At 38.4% G+C, this 19,499-nt stretch overlaps 1 protein-coding gene across 1 annotated transcript in view; it reads left to right on the top strand.

Moving 5' to 3' along the window:
- Positions 1 to 19,499, top strand: part of ULK4 (unc-51 like kinase 4) — a 574,722-nt gene that overhangs the window by 376,672 nt on the left and 178,551 nt on the right. The window contains exons 33-34 of the mRNA XM_063114672.1: positions 11,916 to 12,079; positions 18,259 to 18,357. Coding sequence (XP_062970742.1) covers positions 11,916 to 12,079; positions 18,259 to 18,357 — 263 coding nt within the window. The remainder of the gene's footprint in view (positions 1 to 11,915; positions 12,080 to 18,258; positions 18,358 to 19,499) is intronic.

Raw genomic sequence — 19,499 nt, 5'->3', positions numbered from 1 at the left:
TGGGAGTGCAAATATGAGAGCAAGATCAAAGCCGAGGAGAGGTGTTAGCCTGACAGTGAGCACAATGTAGACACCCATGGCCTCTTATGCAGCACCTTTGTCAGCCTTTGGGGGCATGTTGGATCCATGCTTAACAGGCTGGAGTAGCAGAGGCCCAGTCCTACACTGAGATGGTTCAGAAAATTTTAACCTTAGAGATATTTGGATATACTTTTGTGTAGGGTCATTTCTGTCTGTGGGTGGCTGCTCATTTACCTGTAGCCAGAAGAGGTTGAGTGCACTTAGATGCTATATGGCTCAGGACACACAGTTCACAGATGCCTCCATTTATACCCTGTCAGTGTGTCCAAGATGGGCATTGCCACTTTCTCCCTCTGAGTTTTTGTATTTAAAAGTAGACATTTAACTCACTTGATTTGATCTGACTTCTGGTTTTAGTGTTTAGGTGTTGATCAATTTGGGAAAGAATGATTTCCTCAAATTGAATTTTGCAGATGCTTTCATATGCCTTTTCTGAATTGTTTAGGTTGACTTTAATGAATCTTAGTGGGAAGGACCACATGTTTGCATGATGTAAGTGTAAAATTATCCAGAAGGAAGCCTCTATGGAGGGAGGTTACATTTGGATTTAGAGTGTTGTATTCAAATCATTAAAGATAGAAATACAAAGTACTTTTAAAAGCTTGGAAGTTCAAGGTGTACAATTATATCAGCTCTCCACTCCAGCAGATTTTGAAAAAGTACTAATAGGACACAATGACCAGAGATGGGAGCAGGTAATGCACGTTAGTATTGCCAGATCATAAAACGCCTGAAAATAACTTATGGGGATGATTCCTTTAGGGATTTGCTTATAATTAATACAAAATAATTCTTGGATTTTTTTGATGAGTTATAATTAATGCAAAATAATTATTGAGTTCTTTGACTTAATGACTTTTGGTTTCTTTTAGAGAGGTTGGGGTGGAGTATTAAGAAGTTATTATGATGGCATTTGACCAGAGGACTAGGAAATACTGGAACGCTATCCCAGATGCTTTGTACAGCATCTCTGAGGGAGAGGATAGGCAAGTAAGGCACTGAAATCCTTTTTATAGTGCTGGTCTACATAGAGGGTTCCTTGTAGCCATACTTCCCATATCTGCTGGCCTGGACACAAAGTTGGCTGTGGCTTTCTCTATATACTTTTTTATTAGTCCGTTTTGTTTTGCTGTAACAGAGATACTTGAGACTGGGTAATTTATAAAGAAAAGAGGTTTATTTGGCTTATGATTCTGGGACAGCTGCATCTGGCTCGGGCTTCAGGCTGCTTCTACTCATGGTGGAAAGTGGCAGGCAGCTGGCGGTTACAAGCAGATCACATGGCAAGAGGAAGTGAGAGAGAGAGAGAGAAGGTGCCAGGGTCTTTTCAAGCAACAAGCTCTCGCGGGAACTAATAGAGTGAGAACTCACTCATTAATCTCCCCTCCCCCGGGAGAGCATTAATCCATTCATGAGGGATCTGCCACCATGACTCAATCAGTTTCCAACACTGCCACATTGGGGATCAAATTTCCACCTGAGTGTTGGAGGGAACAACACGTCCAAACTCCTCATACCTACTGGCCTGGAAGCAAAGTTGGCTGTGGCTTTCTCTGTATACTTTCCTCTGTTTAAACTTCAGTCTTGAATCTTAACACTTTTATGCAAGAAAGCTTTCCTCTTCCCTTCAAGTAGGTTTCTATCAGCTAGAACCAATGGAAAGACGCAAGAGACATAAAAAGGGGTTGTGCATTTGCCCAGGGGTCTGAAGCAGAGGTAACCTAAGCCACAGGTAGTACTAGTACACCCCAGCCTGGGTCTGAATAAGAGAGGATAGAGACACAAGGAGGAAGAAAAAAAAGGAGTGGGAAATGGCTCTGCCCTTCTCAGGGGCACAGGCCTCTGCCTGTGCCATATTATCCCTGGCCTTCTTGGTGGAAGACAAAAGTAGAAAGACCCACACACCCATCTCCACTGACATTTCGATCCCTTGCAAAGTTTTTGCTCTGGAGAACACACTTGGCAATATCCTTGAATTTCACCCCATCTCTTTAGAGGTGGAGCATGTCTCTCTTGATCATGACTTGTCTGTGGAGAGGAATAAAATTAGAGAGATAGAGGAATATTAACTTTTCCCCCTCCATACGAAGGTTTCTACTTTGACTCACTCCGCCTCCTTTTTAGGTTTATTTTTTAGTAAAATGCACCATGTATTAGCCTGTTTGTTTGTAGAGCTATGCCAACATTAGCCATCTAATCCAGGTCCCGTGAGGTAAGGTGAGGGGACTAACAGCAGTACGTCCCTGTGCTCCCTTAGGGGCTATGGACCCTGGTGTTGTCAGCCCTTTGGAAATACACGTTCAAGCCCTCCTTAGCTCCTTCCAAGAAACTGTATTTCTTAACATCCTCTATGGGGAAATTCTGGAAACAGCATGAGAGCAAATATGTCAAGACTTGCATGTTATGTGGGAAAATGCAATGAAGAAGGTCTGGCAACTTGAAGTCTAACTTCAGATTACAGTACCTAATGAATTTTACTAATGACAGTCGGCAGTGACCTGGAAATTGTCAAATTAGGGAACTTTTCTTGGGCTTTGAATTATGTCAGACATTCTTTTTTTTTTTAAGTTGTAAATTGACAAATTACAGTTGTATATAATTCTGGGACACAAAATGATGTTGAAGTTTAGGAATACAAAATTCCAACAGCGGAACCTAATGAAAGAAAGATCTATGAAATGATAAAGAATTTAAAATGATCCTCTTGAAGTTCAGTGAACTCAAGAATATACGGATAAATATTAAATAAAATTTGGAAATACACAAACAAAATGAGAAGTTTTTGGTTATCTTAGACTCAGCATATTTTAAAGCCAACTTATAATTCCTAGAAAACTCACTCTAGCTTTCTTCCAGTGAGTGAGAGTATAGTGCCAGGCACAGAGCAAGTGCCCAGTAAATGCTGCTATCATCCAGTGCAGACTGTGCACACGGTTTAATTTCTCTTCATCAAAAACTGCTCTAGTCTATCCTAACCTGGTTTTTTAGCTCTGCATTTTTAAATTTAAGTATATTTTATATGCAGTGAAATGTACAAATCTTATACAGTTCAATGAGTTTTAAAAAATGCATACAGTCCTGTAACCCACACCCCATGAAAGAATAGTACATTACTCTCTCAACATTGGACAGATCATCTAGGCAACAAATCAATAGGGAAACACAGGATTTAAATTACACTCTAGACCAATTGGACTTGGTGGATATATATAGAACAATTCACCCAACAACAGGAGAATATGCATTCTTCTCATCAGCACATGGAACATTCTCCACGATAGATCACATATTAGGTCACAAATCAAGTATCAACAAATTTTTAAAAATTGAAATAATTTCATGCATCTTCTCAGAGCACAATAGATTCAAACTAGAACTTAATAACAAATGAAACTTTGGACATCACACAAATACTTGGAAATTGAACAACATGCTTCTGAATGACATATGGGTTAAAGAAGAAATCAAACAGGAAATCAGAAAATTTCTCGAAACTAATGATAACAACAACACATTATACCAAAACCTGTGGGATACTGCAAAACAGTACTAAGAGGAAAGTTTATTGCAGTAAATGCTTGCATCAAGAGAACAGAAAGGTTTCAAACAACCTAACCTTACACCTCAAGGAACTAGAAAAACAAGAACAATCCAATCCAAGACTTAGGTGGAAAGAAATAATTAAAATCAGAGCAGAACTAAATGAATAGAGACCAAAAATACTATGCAAAAGATCAATGAAACAAAAAGTTGGTTTTTGAGAAGTTAAACAAAATAGACTAACCACTAGCCAGACTTCCTAAAAAAAGAAGAGAGAAGACCCAAATAACAAAAATCAGAAATGATAAAGGGGATATCACAACTGATACCACAGAAATACAAAGAATTGTTAGAGATTACTATGAACAACTATATACCAACAAATTTGAAAATCTGGAGGATATGGATAAATTTATAGATACATACAAACTACAAAGATTGAACCAAGAAGACATAGAAAAACTGAACCGACCAATAACAAGCAACAAGATTGAAGCAGTAATCAGCAAACTTCCAGAAAAGAAAAGCCCAGGACCAGATGGCTTCAGTGCTGAATTCTACCAAACCTTTAGAGAGGAATTAATACCAGTTCTTTCCAAACTGTTCCAAAAAATTGAAGCACAAACCATTTTCCAAAACTCATTCTATGAAGCCAGCATCACCCTGACACAAAAACAAAACAACGTTACAACAAAAAAAGAAAACTGCAGACTGATATCTGTGATGAATTTAGATGCTAAAATCCTCAACAAAATACTAGCAAACAGAATACAGCAACATGTCAAAAAGGATTATACATCACGATCAAGTGGGATTCTTCCCAGGAATGCAAGGATGGCTCAGCATATGCAAGTCAATAAATGTGATACACCATTTCTCTTACCCTAGAAAGTTTTGTCCTGCTCCTCTCCCAGAAGCAACTGCTGTTCTGATCTCAACAACAGAGACAAGTTTTTGTTAGAACTTTAAATAAATTCTAAAGCTCAGTTTATACACTTCTTTTGTTTCTGTGGTCTGTTTCAGCATTGTTTTTGAGATGCATGCATGTTGTGGGATTCAGTGTTTTTTTTGTTGTTTTTTTTTTAAATTGCTGAGTAGTATTTCACTGTGTGATTATTTCTCAATTTGTTTATTCCCCTATTGATGAACACCTAGGCTGTTTCTAGTTTGGGTCTATTTTGAATAAAGCTCTAATGGAGCTTTATGTGGACATATGTTTTCATTTTACATGGGTAATACTTAGGAGTAGAATTGCTAGACAATATGGTAAATTATTTTTTTAAATAAATTGCAAATTCTTTTCTTGTCAGTAATATATGAGAATTCTGGTCACTCCACATTATTACCAACATTTGGTGGTGTTGGTTTTTTTCATTATAATTATTGTTATTTATGTGAGGTGATGTTTCATTGTGATTTTAATTCTCATTTCCCTTATGACTGGTGATGTGGTGATGTGATGTTGAATACTTTTAATGTGTTTATTGACTGTTGATATATCTTTTGTGAACTTACTGTTTAAATCTTTTACTCATTTTAAAATCTGGACTGTTTGTCTTTTTATTATTGAGTTGTAGGAATTGTTTATATATTCTGAACATAAGTTCTTTGTTAGACATAGATATATAGTGAATGTTTTCTCCTAGTTTTCAGCTTGCCTATTTAATTTCTCACTAGAGTCTTTTGATTTTAATTTTTGATGAAGTCTAATTTATCCATTTTTTTAATGATCAGGTTTTTTTGGGTCCTAAGGAATCTTGCCTACCTCCTAATTGCAAAGATCTTCTCTTACATCTTCTCACAGAACCTTGATGGTTTCAGCTTTTATGTACAGATCTGTGATTCATCTAAAAATTATTTTTTCATATTGTGTGAGGTAGTGGCCACAGATCTTTCTTTTTTCTCTATGTAAATACTCAGTTTTTCTATCCATTTTTGTTGAAAAGAATTGCTTCTTTCTAAAAAATTCCCTGTTGAAATTCATTTGGCCATATAATTGTGGGTTCATTTCTGGATTCTGGCAATAGGAATATCTGCATGAATTCCTTCTTTTTCTTTAAGAGATATATAATTCTTATCTTTGTGTACTGAATCAATGACACAGTAACACTGAGCTTCCCTAGTGCTCAGACCATGGTCTCTAAATACCATTTCTCATTTTAGAAAAGCCAGGGCTCTTTGGAGAAGTAGCTAATTCCCAGTCTAATGCAGGAATTCTGTAAGATGAACTTGGGGCATATTATTATAGCAGAAGCAAAGACACTTTCAGGGGGCTCTTAGTGGCCAAAGATGGGACACATTGAGCATAAAAAAGAATAATGATTAAAATCAATTTAAACCCATCAAATTTAATATTTAAAAATCCATTATATTCAGAATGACTATAGAAAATTAACTCATTAGTAACTCTCAATAGTTTCTAGCTTCCCTTACCACCTGGCTACTTTGGTCACCTTTGATAGTTGCTAACACTTTAAAATCATTGTTCTGAAAACTGGTAAATGACAGGAAATAATAAACATTTATATTGCTTTTCCTTCTCAAGCTATATTTTATCATAACCAAGTAGGTTATAAGGGAGGGTTCTTTATGGTACAAAACCAGCTTAAAATATAGAGAAAGAATGATAGAATTTGAAAATCACCATATTGTCATATCTAGTGAAATAATGGGACTAGACGGTGGTCATTAGTAGATAACATTAGATAGGGAACTTTGTAATGGATGTGTTTGGCCGACAACCCTGGAATTTGTGGATCAGTTTTAAAATTGCTAAAACTGATGGTATATCCTTCCAGAGAAGGTGCGGCAGGAAATACAAAGAACCTAGCCCCAACTATTGCCATAGGAGTTGAACCCGAATTAATAGAGTCTCTAGGTCTAATTACCAGTTTACAGGAAATATGGGGATATAGGAACAGTGCCACCAGAAAATCTGCAAGAAAAAATGTTCTAATTAATCCAATAAATTAATTGCATGAAAAATTGTGAGTGGGGGAAGGACTGCTAGAGATTAAAGGGGACTTAAGGGCCCAAACAAAATGGAATGTGTGAATCTGGTTTGCATCCTGATTCAGACAAATTAATTGTAGAAAAGATGTTTTTGAGACATAAACTCTGTGTTGAGTAAATTAAGAAATATGAGGGTACTTCAAAAAGTTTATAAAAAGATTCATATTATCTTTTAATTCTATTTTTCTACAAACTTTTTGAAGTACCCTCACATGTTAATTTTAGTAAGTGGTAATGGCATTTGTTAAAAAGTTTATCTGTTAGACTACACAGAAGTATTTACAGGAGAAATAAGATAATGTCTTGTATTTGCTTTAAAAAACTTTTTAAAAAAGACAGATAAAACAAGACTGACAAAATCCTCATATTTGTTGAAAGGAGTGATGAGGGTTTAAACATGAAAAACATGAATTTTGACCCTGAAGTAAAAGTTCTGGCTATGAAGAGCACTGTAATATGGCTGCAATAGGCCACTTCCAATCATATTGATGGTTTTGCTGGCATTATCACCATTGTGAAGAAGCGTTTTTATCTCATACTTCATTTCTAATCTCGTCGGAGCACCTTCCCCTGGGAGCTGGTGACTTTAGTCTGTAAAAGTAGAGCTTGGCACTCGTTGCCTGTTTTTTCACGTAGGAGGCTGGATAGACTTTCCATCCCAGCAGGGATTGTACTGCATTCCTCCTGCGCACTCCTTCCTTAAAGACTGAATGACAATCGGGAGGAACATCGTTGCCCACCAGCTGTTTACTCTGAATCAAGCAGGGTATAGACAAGTGCTCAGGTGCTCACCTCTGCCTTCTGAAGAGCCATGTCCTTTGCCTCTCACAGAGTTGGACTTCACCAATACCCACCCCTTCACCTTTGGTCCTCTACATGATGTGTCACTAAGTCATCATGAACTCCAAAAGGAAAACATCTTCTCTTGTAGCATGGGTTTACCAAATACTACATTTTTAAGCCCTTCTACCCATTTGCAGCTCACATATGCCAAGTGCTGATTCATAGCATGCATGTGAGTGATGCTTCATAACTCTAAGGAGAATGTTTGGTGGTGCAGTGCACGTGTCACAATACAGTCGTTCATTGCATGATGATGTTTTGGTCAACAATGGACTGCATGTATGATGGCGGGATAGCCTAGAAGCAATAGGTCACACCATCTAGCTTTGTATAAGTACACTCTGTGATGTTCACACAACAGTCAAATTGCCTTACACGTTTCTCAGATTGTATCCCTGTCGTTAAGCAGTCCATGACTGGAGTTGCTTTTCTGCACTATACGTCATTGATCATATGTGCCATCAGACCTTGTCATTTGAAAAAGATGTTTTAACAGTAACTCACTCTGCTTCCTCTTTAAGTATGTACAGCTCCCTGTTATGATGGTTTGACTTATGATTTTTTGACTTTATAATGTGCTTATTGGGGTATTAAATATTGGGATATTAAATGCATTTTTGACTGATGGTATTTTTGACTTACAGTGGGTTTATTGAGACATAACCACCTCATAAATCAAGGAGCTTCTATATATTTATCTTCAGCCTTGAGACTTAGTTTTGTTTTTTAAAGCATCTTGGCAGTTGTGTGACTTATACCTGTTTTTTCCACAAGGAGTAAAGCTTTGAATGATGCCTCTGTAATTTTAGTGTGTCTCTGCCTTTGGTGACAAAATTAGTTACTTTTGTAGTCTAGGAATTATTTCATACTTGTTAGAAAAACTAGACTAGTTTGCTGGAAGTGACAATGTGCACTATATAGAAGAGATGCCAAAGCTTGAATCGCTGTGCTTCTCAGAGTTTTCATCCAGTTGATGATCTGGGTACTAGGGACAAATGGATTACAGGTCCAATAAAATCCAGCTTTCAATAAATGTCATACTTCCTTACCATGCTTTTTTCTCTATCTGCTTGTGTTGAATATCTCACTTTTTAAAAGAACATTTGGATTCATGCTATAATGATGCCAAAGGTCACATTCATCATTTAAGTTTATAATATTTTATGTTGTATTTTCACCAATTTTATATCTGATTCATTTTTGTGAATTCAAAGAGTAATGCTAAATACTAGTAACAATAGAAATGCCAACTTAAATGTAAACAATAGTGGCCCCTCCATTCTCCCAAACTCATTCTGTGAAGCAAACATCACCCTGATACCAAACCGGACAAAGATACATTAAAAATAGAAAACTACAGGCCAATATCCTTGATGTATATATAGATGCAAAAATCCTCAACAAAATACTAGCTAACAGAATACAGCAACACACACACAAAGTTATGCACCATGATCAAGGAGATTCATCCCACAGATGCAAGGTTGGTTCAACATACACAAATCAATAAATGTGATACACCACATCAATAAAAGCAAAGACAAAAACCATATGATCATCTCTATAGATGCTGAAAAGCATTTGACAAAATTCAACATTCTTTCATGATAAAGATTCTCTACAAGTTAGGTATAGATAGAAAGTATCTCAACACAATTAAAGCCATATATGATAAACCCACTGCCAATATCATCCTGAATGGGGAAAAGCTGAAAGCTTTTCCTTTAAGAACAGGAACTAGACAAGGATGCCCACTCTCACCACTCCTATTCAACATAGTGTTGGAAGTACTAGCCAGAGCAATCAGAGAAGAGAAGGAAGTAAAGGAAAAGATGAAGTCAAACTGTCCCTGTTTGCAGATGATATGATCCTATATGTTAAACAGCCTGAGGCCTCTACAAAAAAACTCCTAGAGTTGATAAACGATTTCACCAAAGCTGCAGGATACAAAATCACACAAAAATCAGTAGCATTTCTACACTCCAACAGTGAATATGCTGAAAAAGAAATCAAGAAAGCCTGCCCATTTACAATAGCCACCAAAAAAATAAAATACTTAGTAATAAAGTTAACCAAGGATGTGAAAAATCTCTATGAAGAGAACTACAAACCACTGTTGAGAAAAATTAAACAGGACACGAAGATGGAAATATATCCCATTCTCATGAATTGGAAGAATTAACATTGTGAAAATGTCCATATTACCCAAAGTGATCTACAGATTCAGTGCAATCCCCATCAAAATTCCAATGGCATTTTTCTCAGAAATGGAAAAAACTATCCAGACATTTATACGGAATAACAAAAGACCATGCATAGGCAAAGCAATCCTGAGCAAACAAAAAAACAAACAAAAAAACCTGGAGGCATAACACTACCTGACTTTAAACTATATTACAAAGCTATAATAACCAAAACAGCATGGTACTGGCATAAAAACCGACACACATATCAATGGAATAGAATAGAGAACCCAGAAATTAACCCATACACCTACAGACATCTGATCTTTGACAAAGGAAGCAAGTCCACACACTGGGGAAGAGACTGCCTCTTCAACAAATGGTGCTGGGAAAACTGGACATTCATATGTAGGAGAATGAAACTAGACCCATACCTCTCACCATATACCAAAATCAACCCAAAATGGATTAAAGTATTAAATATACATCCTGAAACAATAAAACTCCTTAAAGAAAACATACAGGAAACACTCCAGGAAGTAGGAGTGGGTACAGACTTCATGAATAGGACCCCAAAAGCACAGGCAACCAAAGGAAAAATAAACAAATGGAATTATATCAAACTTAAAAGCTTCTGCACAGAAAAAGAAACAATTAACAGAGTGAAAAGACAACCAACAGAGTGAGAGAAAATATTTGCAAAATATACATCTGACAAAGAATTAATATCCAGAATATACAAGGAACTCAAACAACTTTACAGCAAAAAGACAAATAACTCAATTAAAAAATGGGCAAATGAGCCGAATAAGCATTTCTCAAAGGAAGATATACGAATGGCCAACATACACATGAAAAAATGCTCAACATCACTGAGCATCCAGGAAATGCAAATCCAGACCACTTTGACATACCATCTCACTCCAGTCAGGATGGCTAATATCCAAAAGACTGAGAATGATAAATGCTGGAAAGGTTGTGGAGAAAAAGGAACTCTCATATGCTGTTGGTGGGACTGCAAAATGGTGCAGCCTTTATGGAAAATGGTATGGAGGTTCCACAAACAATTGCAGATAGATCTACCATATGATCCAGCTATTCCTCTGCTGGGAATAGCCCCAGAGGAATGGAAATCATCATGCTGAAGGGATACTTGTACTCCAATGTTTATTGCAGCACTATTTACAATAGCCAAAAGTTGGAACCAGCCTGTATGTCCATCATTAGATGAGTGGATAAGGAAACTGTGGTATATCTACACAATGGAATACTACTCTGCTATAAAGAAGAAATACTACCATTTGCAGCAACTTGGATAGACTTAGAGAAAATTATATTAAGTGAAACAAGTCAGGCACAGAAAGAGAAATACCACATGTTCTTACTTATTTGTGGAAGGTAAAAATAAATAAACATATAAACAAATAAAGGGTGGGGGGAAGAAGACACAACAATCACAACAATTCCTTGAACTTTTTAAGACAAGTGAACAGATATGATGTAGTGGGGGGAGGGGAGAGAGGGAGAGGAGAGGCGGAATGGGTAAAGGGTCAGGAAAATCAACTACAATGTATATTGAGAAGTTAAAATGAAATAAATAAATAAAAAACAAACAACTCCCCCCAAATAGTGGCCCCAAAGTGTGAAAATATATTTGTTGTGACAGACTACATCAAAATAAAAGTTGTTGAAGACCAACTGCACTGCTAATATGAGGTTTGCAGAGATAAAATGATAAAAGTTTTAAATTTCAAATCTCTTACAATCATAATTTATCTTACATTTTTGAAATGTATGAGATAAAACTGCTGTATCATTTTATCCTTTTGGAACTACCCAATTATTTGTAGACCCCTTAATAGAACAAACCACTGGTTCCACCCTGGTCCCTGATTAATACGCTGGAGGACACTACCTTCAAACAGAGAATCTGGGGACAATGTTTTCATGTACAATACGTGTTCCTTCCATGTCAGGGAGTCCTCAGATCCTGTGAAACCTGCCCATGTATGACTGTGTTTTTCAAAGTATAGTTTTGGGGGCCCTTCCATCAGAATCATTTGGGAAATTTCTTTAACATGTATATTCCTAGGCCCTATACCAGGATCCTGAGTAGACTCGCTGGGAATGAGGCCTGGAAACCTGCATTTTAAACAACATTCCCAAGTAAAAGTGCTACTTGGAGTTTATGAAACATAGACACATTATTTTTATAATTATGATGAATATTTTTTTCTTTTCCTTTTTTGCCCTCAGGACTTGTCAGTCACGTCTGTAACCTGTTCATTGAAACTGCCACACTATGCTTGGATGTAGACAATAAAAACAACGAGACGGCAGCCGCACTGCTGTTTTCTCTGCTTGATATTTTGCACGGCATGCTGACCTATACATCCAGTATTGTACGGCTGGCTTTGCAGGTAGAGTATCTCTTTTCCTGTGTCTTTAACAACCCTATTCCATGTCATGCTTCTCTTTCATTCTCTTCACTCTAATCTTTCTCTAATGTGTCTTTATTTTCAAATAACATGTTCTGTAGAGAGAGTCTACCGTCTTTGAGTAACCAAAGTCAAGAACAGAGAATTTGATCACAAAATCTTAAGGAAAAGTAGGAGAGTACTACCAAGCAAAAACTTAGTGAGCATTAGTTGGGAAACTGCTCTTGACTGAGGTGAGCGTTTGCCTTAGGTGCACCCTAGGTTTGGCCAAGTAGTGGGTAGCCTTTTGTGTCCAGAGATGGCACTCCAGCCCACCCTCAGCAGGAGGGGTTAGCTTGCTAGGAACAATGGATTGAGAGTTTATACTCACACATACTTGTACATGTATGTGTTTGTATACACATAGATACATACATATATATCACATAAACTCTCCCACTTGTTTTTTCTTATGACTGATAACATGGAATTGCAAGATGGTTTTGAGGATTAGAGGTGTATTCAGTGGCTGGGAAAAAGTCAATTTTCCCTGAACTATAACTTGTATTTACTTAGCATCATTCTGTAAGGAAGGAAGGAGATGTGGTTTTATTGAGTACTTTCCACGTTAGTGCCTCCACATGCCTATTTCATTTAATGCTCCCTCTAACCAACTGAATCAGTTGGTACTTAGATCAGGTGAAGGCCACACAGCCAATATGTATTCACTGTTGTATTTTCAGTCCTAGTAAAATTGCAAGAGATGTATATTAAATGGTAGCATCCTAGCTTGGATAGATGCAGAAGCTAAAGTTAAAACCAAACTTTTGATACATTGCCAAGAGTCCCAGTAGCAGAGCCAAGAATGATTCCCTAGACCCTGGTTTAGTCTGTGCTATTCATCATTATGATAAATGGTATTTGTTATCCGCAGTTAAGTTGGTCAAGTATTTAGCTTGTCTAATATGGTTTAGTAAATAATTCCAAGGTCCCCTCAACAAATATGTTAGGTAGGTTACTAAGTGTTTAGTCCAAACTGTAAAGCCAGTAGATTAACCTGGACTTTGAATTACCTAGTTGTCTTTATATGTTCTTCTATAATAATTTTAAATTAATAGTAAAGCACTGCTAAGTGCTAACAGAATCCCGAATTATGTATTTCTTCCTTTTCTCTCTTTTCTAGTAAGTCTCTCTTCAGAGAACATTGTTTCTAATTTCAGTTTCCACAGTGGTAGGTTTATATAATTTTTCAAGATATAGTCAATAGTTACTTTCACCAGATGCCTTGATGATATCCATCTGCAAAAGATTATGTCTTGTAGATTGTAGATTTTAAAAAAGGATCAGAAGTTAAAAAAAAAAACAAAACTCCAGAACAATAAAAATTCTCTTTTATTATCAGCGATTATATAGATATTCAGGGGTGTTTAAAAAAACTCCTTAATACAAAATATTTTCTAATTCACTTTTTTCAGTTTGCTAGTAAGTCAGTAGATCACTGTTTTTCTGTCTGTTTGTTTTTCATATTCTTTAACACCACTATATATTTTACTGCTATCGTCCTTCTAAGTCCTCCCTTATAATATTTGCCACGTACTGCTTTTGGCCTTGACCACTGACTTTGATCTCCGTGATACCCAGTGTCAATCTGGAAGAGGTAGTCCTGGAGGCTGAATTAGAGGAAAGAGTTGGGAACAGAAGTGGAGTGTGCATCAAAGACAGATCACCTGGAACACTGAGTTATAAGTACTTTCCAAACCATAAGTCACCTTTTCCATTTATAAACATACTCCGCATGGGGGATTCTTCTGCCCTCAAAACCTGGGTCTACTTCTAATAGGAGCTTCTTTACAATAGAGGAATTGAAGGATGCCAGTGTTTAAATTTATAACAGTGCTTAGATTTATGAAGCACTTTTATTTTCAGGGAGGAGAGTGGTATGATTACAAGTATGTGGGGGCAGGCAGGTGTCAGAATCTCCATCAGGAGTTCAGTCCCTACCCAGCCTGCTCTGTGATTCAGAATTGGTTCCAGTTTAACCCTGTGAGTGTCTTGTGTGAAAGATGTGGAGGCAGAGACGAGAAATGTGCGTGAGGCTCATTGATATGGTGGGGGCCATTGGTATGGTGGGGGCATGTGGGCTGTGCAGGCTGGAATGCCTTGGATTCAAATCCCAGATGTACCTCTTTCCACTTGTATGACTCTAGCAAGTTACTTCATGTGCCTAAGTATCAGTTTCCTCATCTGTACAGTAGACACAATAACTATTCTCCAGGGTTGCCGTGAGACTTAAATGAGAGAATAAAATACATTTAATTATATAAAAAGCCCAGAGAAGGTAACTGATAAGTAGTTGCTGAATCATGAACAGCAACAAGAAGAAAGGTTCTCACCTTGTTTGCAGGGGCTTTCTATGGCCATGACTTTATCATTTCCGTGTCCTGGCCTATGGAAGCCACTCAGTTTATATTTACTGACTAAACTAACTCCTGGCAGGCTTATGAGTTATTAATTTATTTTTTTATTTTGCACTTATGAGCCTAGCATAGGGCTAGGCACCTGTGATTACAGCAGGGATCAAGAGAGGAAGGGTGTTAGCTCTCAGGGATCTTACAGTTTCGTCTGGAAGACGATCAATACACGAATAATGAAGCAAATCTTCACCTTACTACGTGTGTGAAAATGCAGCGATTGAAAGGTACAGGGTGTTGCAAAGCAAACAAGGGTAGAGGGGGCAAACCCAGTTTTGAGCTTAGGGAGGGCTTTTTCAGGGAAGACAGATTTTTAGTATTACAGTCCAGGTCACCTGACTTCCCAGTCTGGGCCTCGTGTATCATTTCTGAGATGACATAGGGAAGCTCGTTATATTGTTCTCTGATAGTAGGACAACTAAACTGCTGACTCGCAGATGTGTTGGTATTGCTGAAAGACTGAGATGTGGCCGCTGCATCTTTCTTAGTCACACACACATAAAGGCTGTCCATGGGCGGGGGCTGTAGTCGTTTTTAGCATCTCTTGGAATTACCCAGTTTGACTCCTCTGTGGCCTTCCCTGTGTTGCTCATCTCCACAAACTACTCTTTCTGGTTGTTGAATGCAGATGAGATTTTTCTGCCATATTCTGTAGTCCTGATCGTGTCTCTCCCTGCCTCTGAAAACTTCAGCAACACCTCATTATCTGTGATATATCTTTCTGACTCTTTGGCAAGACACTCAAAGCCTTATGCAATCCAGCCCTAGGGCGCCTTTCTAGCCTCATCTGCCAGTCCTCCATGCTGCCCATACCCAAACCACGTAGTTGCAGAGTCATTTTCTACATAGATCCTGTGTCTTATCACTCCTATGCCTTTCCTCATGAGATTCCCACCACCTGAAATATGTGCACTCCATATTACTCCCTGTAGACCTCATCCCCATCATCCAAATGATGAAGTCAACTGTCACTTTCTTTCACTTCCTCCTGCCACCTAAACTATGTTTACACCTCTGTTATAGCAGTTTTCACACTCTGCCTTTTGCAGTTATTTGGAAACTTGTCATCCTTTTAATTAAATCATGAGATCCTATAGAGTGGGGACTGAGTCATATTCATCTTTGCATCGCAAGCAGGCGCATGATGGCGTTTGGGAGCACTATAAGTTTGTTGAATTGAACTGATCTGGGCCACACCATTGACAGTTGTGCTCCAGACATCAGACAGCAACTGCCTGAGGAATAGACCATCTCTTCTTCTCTATGGATGCTGTACCTCTATGTTTATTCCGCAAACCTCTGTTAAGTACCTACCTCTGTGCACTAGATTCATGCAGTAATGTTAGATGTAATAGAATTGTATTATGCCTGGCCTTTTTTTAATGCTGAGAAGTTAGCTTTATTCTATTATCTCATTTTAGATAATGCTGTATTGCCATTTAATATCAAATATGGCTCGTAAGTTGATATTCCCAGGTTTTATTAGTTTAAGACTATTAAATTTATATTTCCACCCAGAGTTCTCTCCTGAGATTACTTATATATCCAGCGGCTTGTGCAGTATAACTGCTAGAGTGCCCCATAGTCCAAAGCTGATCTCAGGATTTACCTCCCAAACTAATTTCCCTGCCATTGAGCCCTGCCCCTTCACCCTATTGTGTAAACCAGAACCTGGCAGTCATTCTTAAAATTCCCTTTTTCGTATTTCATATCTGCTCTGTCACCAAATAATGTAGATTTTACTTTAAGTATCTAACAAATCCAATTACTTCTGTCAAACCTACTGCTACCACCCTAGCCCAGACTATTATCTTCTCTTGCCTGGACTGTAACAGCTGTGTGGGTCAAGAAACACTGGATGGCTAGAGGTGGGGTAAGTTACCACATAGCAATGACATGGGGCAGCAAGTTCTGGAAAGGGGTCAGTAGAACCAGAGCATGGAGAGGGCAGTGGTGATATCATGGCAGAGACAGGAGCTCTGTGCAAAAAGCACACAGAGAACCACAGATCTGGGAGTCAGGAAGCTGATCTGAAGGAGTGTGTGATTTTGGGGAATTAGAGAGAGACTGAGAGAAGAGGCAGGCCTGAGCCTCTGTATTTGTCTCTGGGCTTTTCTGTTTACTGCTACGTCCACTCAGGGATCCCTTTGCTGCACAGAGCTTCCATTGTGAGCCAATACTTTTGTGAAGAGAGTTGGATTTCTAATACATTCCTGTTGCGTACCTCCCTGTTATGCAAAGCTGCAGCATTCTCTTTCTGGAACCCTTAGCAACTTTGCAAGGAGGTGGTACGTGAACACTAGTGGGCTGGGTCTGGATGTTTCTGGTGATAATATTGAATGACTGTGTAGATCTTGGAGGATCTGGAGGACCACTGGATATCTTGGTGGAAAATGTCCCATAGTGTGTGCTTGTTCTGTGGCCCCATCTGCTTGCTTATATGTGTTTGGAAAAGAAGCAATGGCATGGTGTCCCTCACTGTTGCCCAGGTCCTGACTTGCAAGACTGCCTTATCTTTCCCAAGAGGGACTCAATCTACTCTAAAGAATAAAGTGTAATGTGAAAAGGTCAATGTTCCATGTCAGATTGTGCTTCAGAAGGCAAAGGATTAATAGCCAAGATTCAGAAAAGTTCAGGCCTCTAAGATGCTGCACATTTGTTTTCTGAGAGGAAATTCTACCTTCAGATAAAGTCAGTTGGGGAGGTGGGGAGTGAGGGAAGCTCCTAGCTAATGATTGCCATTGTTCCCCTTAGCTATAGAGAATTGCAGGTTGTTAAAAGGTGTATGATTTTCAACGAAGTCCTTCTGAACCAAAGGAAGCAGCCTGCAGCCTGCCATATAGGTTCTGGCAAAGGTCATTATCTAAAAGTGGTTTTGTTCCTTTTGAGTGAAAGTGAAAACAGGAAGAGTGTGAATGAAATGTATATATACTATAGCAAACACCATAAATAATCAGTATATTTTTTCAGTGTAAAATTATTTATCTCTATGATGGAAATCTCCTTTGGAGTTAGACAGTTCTATAAAACTCCTAGGAAATGATAAACTTAACCACTTACTCATTTTTTTTTTCCGTCGTAGTTTAAACCTACATGTCCTAAGTAATTTAGACCCATATTTGTAGCCTATCCTTGCGGTGATACATTGGACAAATATTCTAGAAGTTATCTGAGCATGTGTGTGCCTATAGAGAAGGAAAGCATCATATAATGTACATGAAAATGCCCAGGGTAGATTAGCATTTGTGACTTGGATTCAAATAGCCTGGGTTTGTCCTCAGGCTTCATTACCCATTATCTGTGGGAGTTCAGACAACCTACTTAGCTTCTCTAAACTTCAGTTTTCTCATCTGAAAAATGGGGATAACAGTACCTAGTCCCAGGAGGCTGGAAAGATAAAGTGCTAACCCACCGCAGTGTGTGGAACGTCACCATCATTCCTCCAGCAGCAGCCCTTGTTATTGCTTTATCCATGGGCTGTCCAGGTCTGCCTCTGGGGCCTGAGCTGGTGGCAGTGGTAGCATGTGCACTCTTTGTTGCGTTATAGCAAAGCATAAAATCTCTTCTGGGGTCTCTGTCCCATATTCAGGGAGACTGAGGTGGAATGCTTCCTCAGCTCCTTTTATCTGCTAGACTGAGTTGACCTGTCTTGTTCAGCCAAGCTGAGCCAATCACCAATACCCTCTTTCATTTCTCTTCCCCCTGTTCCAGGCACAGAAGTCTGGCTCAGGAGGGGACACACAGGCCGCAGAAGACCTACTGCTGCTCAGCAAACCGCTGACAGACCTCATTAGCCTGCTCATTCCACTGGTAAGACCTCACCTGTTTGTGTGTCTTTCAGGACCTTGCAGAGGTTGAAGTAATTTCATTTAAATTTCATGATCTTTTCAGTTTCTGTGTTATTTTAGTTCCTTTCAAAACCAGTATCAGAAGAACTTTCAGAAGATTATTTAGCCTGGTTTATTTAAAACCAGGTGGTGGACTTAAATAGATATTTAAGTAAGGCATAATCTCAAATCCAATTACTTTCTTAATGAATGTAAGGTAAAAAATTCAAAAAATGAATTCCAAGAAGGAAGAAGAAATCTTTATGGGAATCAATTCCCTGTCAAAAAGATATTTTAGAGTTATACTTGGCATGGAGGACTCCCCAGAAATGCAAAAGCACAGACACAGACCTAGGGCATACCCCCTCCTCAATCTCAACAGAAATGGAATGAAATAGTGAAATTAAATAAAAACAAATGAGACTACACAAGACTACTAATGTATGAAAAGAGCCCAACAGAAATTGGAAATTTGGGCTAACTAAACAGTTTTAACCAAACTTAAAGAGAACCCTGCATATTGACACATGACTCCCACCCTTAGACAAAGCAGTCAGCCGGAGGGTTAGTTGATGAAATTCCACAAAGCCTCATGAAAACCTCTCCAGATCTGTGGCTCCAATAACTAGGCGTACAGGTAACCTCAGGGAATTGTGTCACTTGTGGCCTCCATCCTTTACAGAGGTAGACAGATAGCTCTTCAGCTTTGTAAAGCTTTCTAGGATTTGCCTTTTTTCTGCCCTATACCTCAAAGAAAGGCAAAGGCAGTTTGGGCGAATAATTCTATAGACTTATTTGTATTCAGCAAGTAAAGGTTTTGCTCAAATGAGGGAGAAAGAAAAAGTGAGGAAAAAAATCCACCAGTACTGGGTTATATTAAATAATGGCATACAAGGAATAGAGCAGTCACCAAAAAGTGGCCACTGGGCTCACAATGAAGTGAGGGCACAACCCAAAACCCCAGAGAACTGGACATACCCCTGACAAAGTGGAAGGATCTTTGGTGTAGAACTTTGCGTGTGAAGTTACAAGACAAAAGCAAAACTAACCAGTCCAGCTCAGAGTGCAAGGACTGAATCCTGAGCCAGCTCTCTTAGAGGTGAAGGACGGGAGGCAAATCAGGCT

Source organism: Cynocephalus volans, chromosome 11, assembly GCF_027409185.1.
Source record: "Cynocephalus volans isolate mCynVol1 chromosome 11, mCynVol1.pri, whole genome shotgun sequence".
Taxonomy (NCBI): Eukaryota; Metazoa; Chordata; class Mammalia; order Dermoptera; family Cynocephalidae; genus Cynocephalus; species Cynocephalus volans.
The sequence above is the reverse complement of the archived record's forward strand: the minus strand, read 5'-3'. Positions and strand labels throughout refer to the sequence as shown.